Genomic DNA, 7,500 nt, shown 5'->3' on the forward strand with positions numbered 1-7,500 from the left:
GTGTCGCTTCTGAACAACTCCGCTAACTAGAGCGCCCTCTCGCGGCTGTAGACGGTAATGTTTTCTCCTGGTTCATCTCAGTCAGTATGAATTAATTTTGATATATAAGTCGCACCTGACTATAAGTCGCAGGACCAGCCAAACTATGAAGAAAAGTGTGACTTATAGTCCGGAAAATACGTAATGATTGACAGAAGCCCGAATAGAAACACTGCAGTTGATTGAACTCTCATAGCGTTTTGATTCTTCAGAAAGCTATTCATCTAACGTACTGATAATTCGATAATTAGACTAATTTCTTCTCTCTCTCTCTCTCTAGTCTGGTCTCACACCGATCCATGTGGCGGCTTTCATGGGTCACCTCAACATTGTTCTTCTACTACTGCAGAACGCAGCTTCGCCTGACGTCAGCAACATCGTGAGTAAACACTGAGCCGGTCATGTGACCTTAACTGACCAATGAGGAGTTTTCTATATCGACAGGAACTCAGCATTCCACACAAATAGAATCAGCATGTAATAGAGTTTACTGTTTGCATGTTGTTAACCTAACAGCTCAATCCTCCAATAAACATTAAGAGCCAGATTTACTCACAGCTTGCGGCAGATACTGTCAGGACTTAGAAAGACGCGCAGTGAGAAATAAGAGGACTGGGTTATTTTTTACGGATGATCTTATTGCATGTGTCGGAGTTTCAGACGCAGTGTTTATGGGAGGAGAGTGTTTAAATGAATCATGCAAGGTGATATACTAAGGTTTGCGCTCGTCAATTTACTGATGTTTGCATTATTTACCGGCCAAAACCAGGAGCTAATCTGCGCTGCTCTCGGCAGATTGTGTTGGTCATTATGGAAATGATCATCCGCTGCGTCTGTGGTCATTAATGTGTGTGTGTAGTCAGTAGATCACAACCTGAACTTTACACTCCTATATGCGCTTTTATGGGATTTCACTCTCACGCTAATTTTCCCTGTTTAGCAAATCTGGCCCTAAATGCACAGTACACACAAATATTAGGTCAACTAATACATTTTAAATAAATAAATAAAACTCAATGCGTCAGTTTACTGAAAAAAATATATAAGTTTGATGCAAAGCATTCTAGAAATGCCTTTATAAGGGTGTTTTATTATATTCAGCCATTCAAAACATATATTCAAAAGAAAGAATTTTAAGAGGCAGGATAACTAAGATGCGTTTGAAACAGGGTTTGTGTTGTAAGTAAGTTATTAAAGCATTAAGGGTTCTCGAGCGTGACATGAGCGTGTGTTCTGTGCCAGCGTGGAGAGACGGCTCTGCACATGGCGGCTCGAGCGGGACAGATGGAAGTCGTTCGCTGTCTCCTGAGGAATGGAGCGATGGTGGACGCCAGAGCAAGGGTAAGACCGAGCCGTGCTTCATGTGTTCACATCATATAGAGAGTGTGCAATCCTTCTGTCGTCTACTCACCAGTGCAGGTATTACATCTGTGTTCCAGTGTCTCGAGAAGTGGGCAACTAAGGATTAGTTCACATTTCCTGATAATTTACATCCAAGATGTTCATGTCTTCCTTCAGTCGAAAAGAAATGAAAGTTTTTGAGGAAAACATTGCAGGATTGTTCTCGATGTAGTGACTTCAATGGTCCAGCGGGTCGAAGGTCCAGATGTGAGTTTCAGCTTCAAAGTCTCTCACGATCCAGCCGAGGAATAAGAGTCTCATCTAGACACACCAGCCGACATTTTATAACAAAAATGCTTTTAAACCACATATGCTTTCCTTCCACTAGCTGCGATGCACCACGCATTATGTAATCACGTTGAAAGGTCACGCGGTAACCTGACAAAGGTTGAAAATGTAGGGTAGGAGGAAAAACTGGTGTGGGGGAGAGTAAATTATAAGGAAATATCAATTCTGAAGTGAACTAATCCTTTACGGGCCCATGAGAGCAGAGTGGCCATATATACAATTGTATTATATATGGCCTCAATATATGATCAAATGCAGATATTTAGTCACAATTTAATGAGATATGCACCAAATTGCTGGAATTAAAATCCAAACTTTAACACAATATGTACTCAAACTTTACCCAAGCGTTTTTGATTGCATATGACCCGTCAGGAGGACCAGACTCCGCTTCACATCGCGTCTCGTCTGGGAAAGACTGAGATCGTGCAGCTGCTCCTGCAACACATGGCTCACCCCGACGCGGCGACCTCCAACGGCTACACCCCGCTTCACATCGCGGCGCGCGAGGGGCATCTGGACGTCACCACGGTGCTGTTGGAGGCCGGCGCGTCACACTCGCTAGCCACCAAGGTCAGTTAATGCCAGATCGAACCACCATGGAGGACAGACCACTTTAGACACCTTGCAGAATCTGCTAAACATGTAAATATCTGTGTAGCTTCTAATTGAAAGTACTAATTGGAAAAAACAAAAACCTTACATCCATCCATCCATTACATCCATTCATCCATTACATCCATCCATCCATCCATCCATTACATCCATCCATCCATCCATCCATCCATCCATCCATCCATCCATCCATCCATCCATCCATCCATTGCATCCATTCATCCATTACATCCATCCATCCATCCATCTATCCATCCATCCATCACATCCATCTATCCATCCATTACATCCATCCATCCATCCATCCATTACATCCATTACATCCATCCATCTATCCATCCATCCATCCATCCATCCATCCATCCATCATCCATCCATCCATCCATTACATCCATCCATCCATCCATCCATCCATTACATCCATCCATCCATCCATCTATCCATCCATCCATCACATCCATCTATCCATCCATTACATCCATCCATCCATCCATCCATTACATCCATTACATCCATCCATCTATCCATCCATCCATCCATCCATCCATCCATCCATCCATCCATCATCCATCCATCCATCCATTACATCCATCCATCCATCCATCCATTACATCCATTGCATCCATCCATCCATCCATCCATCTATCCATCCATCACATCCATCCATCCATCCATTACATCCATCCATTACATCCATTACATCCATCCATCCATTCATCCATCCATCCATCCATCCATCCATCCATCCATCCATCCATCCATCACATCCATCCATCCATCCATCACATCCATCCATCACATCCATCCATCCATCACATCCATCCATCACATCCATCACATCCATCCATCCATCCATCCATCCATCCATCCATCCATCCATCACATCCATCCATCACATCCATCCATCCATCACATCCATCACATCCATCCATCCATCCATCACATCCATCCATCACATCCATCCATCCATCACATCCATCCATCACATCCATCACATCCATCCATCCATCCATCCATCCATCCATCCATCCATCCATCCATCACATCCATCCATCCATCCCATCCATCCATCCATCCATCCATCACATCCATCCATCCTTCCATCACATCCATCCATCCATCCATCCATCCATCCATCCATCCATCCATCCATCCAAAGTTTCAGTTAAATTTAAGTTTGTCTAAATTATAAGAAACAAGTTGAAAAATTCAAAACAAGAAAACAATTCAGATTACTTAAAATGTGTCAGTTTTATGACCTCAAAAGAAAAAGAAAGTCGTAAATACTCATAAAAGAACTAATGTGTTTAATTTAAGTTTGCTCTACTCAAACCAATTAATTATTTTGAGCGTTAGGGTTCACAGTGCTGATTCAGACTAATTTGTTTGTTAGAAAAAAAGAAGAAGTTATTGCCCATATGTTTGGAATAATGTCAAAATTGCATACTTGTCTGCAGTATAATGAAATGTAAACCCAGTTAGATTAGCGTGTTTGACGAGGATTATTTATAATTATATTATTATTACTCATTTATCTGTGTTCTGCATTTAAACATCTACAGAAAGGATTCACACCTTTACACGTGGCATCGAAGTACGGCAGCCTGGATGTGGCCAAACTGCTCCTGCAGCGCCGGGCTCCACCGGACTCTTCTGGGAAGGTAGACTGAACCCGCCATCGGTTTGAACCCTCATCCTTCACTCGCGGGTCAACATGAGCCGAAGCCCTAAAATTATACTTCATTTCAAGTGCGACAAAGGTCCTGGGGTCTTGGATCCCTTCGATGAACCACATAAAAAAAAAAAAAATCATTTTCGGGTCAAAATGACCCGAGGGAAGGATGAGGGTTTTAAAACACTGTTGTATATTTAAGATAAAGACATAATTTAGCCTAATTTTTACGATGTTGTTTAAAAGAAATACATTCAGGCTATGTTGTCTGCAAGAGTACTGGTAAGCATCGTTTCACTTACTGATAACATTCTGTTAAGAATAGGAAACAACATTGTTTTCTTCCTCTTTTCTTTAATAAGGAGCCAGTTTGCTCTAAAACTTGCACTCTAATATAGACGATAATCGTGCCTTAAACTAAACACGCTCTAACAATCCCTGATAACATTGCTTTTTTCATCAGATGTGTCTTTGGGTTTGATTTAATGCTTTTGCCGCGCTAACCCCGTAATCATGTTGCACTGACCCTCATCCCAGCAGAACGGCCTCACTCCTCTACATGTCGCTGCGCACTATGATAACCAGAAGGTGGCGCTCTTGCTGTTGGATAAAGGGGCGTCTCCTCATGCCACGGCCAAGGTGAGAAGATCTTAAAGGTACAGTGTGTAATATTTAGGAGGATCTGTTGACAGAAATGCAATAATATAGACATAACTATGTTTTCAGTGGTGTATAATGAACCATTATGTTTTTATTAGCTCAGAATGAGCATTTCTGTCGACACACACCGCGGGTCCGCTTACATCGACATGTTTCTACGGTGGCCCTGAACGGATAAACACGTTTCGTCACTATGTTGATCTTCGTGCAAAGATCTAGCTAAAGTCAGCGAATAAAACACTGACACAATGATGAACAAGTAACAATCATTTTCGCAAATCATTGTTTTACTGAATAATTAAGTAAACCTAATTTTTACATTTATCTTTGTAAAGAAACTCATCATAGCTTAACTGGCTACTCTCTGCTGCCCTAACTTCGGTTGGGTGCAATTCACAACCTCACCACTAGATGCCACTAAAAATTACACACGGCACCTTTAATAAAACATGTATGATAGGAATAGTCACACCAGGCTAACTGTGCTCTGTGTCTTCATGTAGAACGGATACACTCCTCTTCATATCGCGGCTAAGAAGAACCAGATGGAGATCGCCACGACTCTCCTGCAGTACGGAGCCGAGACCAACACCCAGACCAAGCAGGGGGTGAACCCGCTTCATCTGGCCTCTCAGGAGGGACACGGCGAGATGGCAGCTCTGCTCCTGCAGCGCGGGGCGCACGTCAACGTCACCACCAAGGTGGGAATGCTACGAGATAAACTGTGTAAAAAGATATTCAAGGCGGTTAGAAGTTCAATTTTAGAATTTTGAATTAGATTTAGAATTAGAATTGGCGTCCCAAATAGCAGTGGCGGCTACTAGGCACACACAATTTTAGTGGTCGGATTTTATAACAGCTTTAAAATTGCCTTTTTTGGTGACTTTGTGGTGGCACTCTGTGTGTTTCCACTAGGGTCTAAATTAAGTTCTGGGTAAATATTGGGTAACCAGAAAGTCCCTGCTCGTGAGGTGGTACTTTTTCAAAGTTCATGAACTTTCAGGGGTGGGGCTTTGGCGCTGAACATGCAGATTGGTTGAGTTCATGCCGCATTTTGATTGGTTGACCCCACGCAGCATTTCATTTTAACCGCCGTGTGTTGCGGTGCGTGCAGTAACAGTTGTTTGCTATTTTAATCAACAATGTAGTTTAAATAATACGACCTGTCCGACGACGAGGTTCAGGCTTTATTATTGGGTTAGTTCACCCAGAAGTGTAAACTCTGTCAGTAATGACTCTTCCTCATGTTGTTCCCCGTCAGACTCTCCTTCATCTTCAGAACACAAATGAAGATATTAGTGATTAAATCTGAGAGTGTCTCACTCCTCCATAGGCTTCTGTTGTAATTGAAACTTGCCGGCCCAGAAAGTTAGTAAAGACAATGTTTAAAATAGTCCGAGTGACTACAGCGGCTCAACCTGAAGATTATCAAGCGACGAGAATACTTTTAGTGCGCAAACATTTTTTTATCCAACTCTTGATGTTCTTCTGTGTGGGCCTCGAGTGAGTTCTCGTAGTGTAACAGCGGAGCGCTTCTGGGTTGTACGTCAGAACGTAGGCTCACTATTGGCCAGCATCACACGCATCATCACACACATGACCAGCGTCGGCCAATAGTGAGCCGGCGTTCTGACGTACAACCCAGAAGCGCTGCGCTGTTACACTACGGGAACTCACTCAGAGGAACACATAGAAGAACATCAAGAGTTCAATAAAGTCCTTATATTTGTGTTTTTTGCGCACTAAAAGTATTCTCGTCGCTTGATAAGTATACTTTTAGAGCGTGGTATAAGTAGGCGAATTGGATCAATCAATCAATCAGTCAGGTCAGTCAGACAGCCAATCGATCAATAGATGGATAGATGATCAATCAATCCAATCAGTCAATCAGTTTCTCAGTCAATCAATCAATATATAGATCAATCAATCAATCAATCAGTCAGTCAGTCAGTCAATCGGTCAATCAATCTATCAATATGTCAATCTGTCAATCTGTCAATCTATCAATCAGTTAATCAATCAGTTAATCAATCAGTTAACCAATCAGTTAATCAATCTATCAATCTATCAATCTATCAATCTATCAATCTATCAATCTATCGGTCAATCAATCTATCAATCTATCAATTAGTCAATCTATCAATCTATCAATATATCAATCAGTCAATCTATCAATCTATCAATCTGTCAATATATCGGTCAATTAATCAATTAATAAGGCAATCAATCTATCAATCTATCAATCTATCAATCTATCAATCTATCAATCAATTAATCAATCTATCAATCTATCAATCAATTAATAAGTCAACTGATCTATCAATCTGTCAATCAATTAATTAATTAATAAGGCAATCAATCTATCAATCTATCAATCTATCAATCTATCAATCAATTAATCAATTAATAAGGCAATCAATCTATCAATCTATCAATCTATCAATCAATGAATCAATCTATCAATCTATCAATCTATCAATCTATCAATCTATCAATCAATTAATCAATTAATCAATTAATCAATTAATAAGTCAACTGATCTATCAATCTATCAATCAATCTGTCAATCAGTCAATTAGTCAATCTATCAATCAATTTGTCAATCAATCTATCAATCTATCAATCTATCAATCTATCAATCTATCAATCTATCAATCTATCGGTCTATCGGTCAATCAGTCAATCGGTCAATCGATCTATCAATCAATTAATCAATCAATAAGTCAATCAAGAAATATTATGACAGAAAGCAGTGAAAAGGAAAGGACATGTCATCGTTTACACGTACTAAGAGCCAATCATCTGTGGACTCTGACCCTAAACTC

General features: G+C 40.8%; 1 protein-coding gene across 15 annotated transcripts in view; it reads left to right on the forward strand.

Moving 5' to 3' along the window:
* The window catches only part of ank2b (ankyrin 2b, neuronal), a 111,627-nt gene that overhangs the window by 50,635 nt on the left and 53,492 nt on the right, over positions 1-7,500 (forward strand). For 12 of the 15 annotated variants that reach the window (XM_079594094.1, XM_079594095.1, XM_079594096.1 and 9 more), the window contains exons 12-18: positions 320-418; positions 1,282-1,380; positions 2,104-2,301; positions 3,906-4,004; positions 4,262-4,297; positions 4,553-4,654; positions 5,179-5,376. In XM_079594094.1, the coding sequence (XP_079450220.1) occupies positions 320-418; positions 1,282-1,380; positions 2,104-2,301; positions 3,906-4,004; positions 4,262-4,297; positions 4,553-4,654; positions 5,179-5,376 (831 nt within the window). The remainder of the gene's footprint in view (positions 1-319; positions 419-1,281; positions 1,381-2,103; positions 2,302-3,905; positions 4,005-4,261; positions 4,298-4,552; positions 4,655-5,178; positions 5,377-7,500) is intronic. The other 3 variants (XM_079594088.1, XM_079594090.1, XM_079594087.1) reach the window with 2 other exon arrangements.

The sequence above is a fragment of the Phoxinus phoxinus genome (genome assembly GCF_949152265.1).
Source record: "Phoxinus phoxinus genome assembly, chromosome: 2".
Lineage (NCBI taxonomy): Eukaryota > Metazoa > Chordata > Actinopteri > Cypriniformes > Leuciscidae > Phoxinus > Phoxinus phoxinus.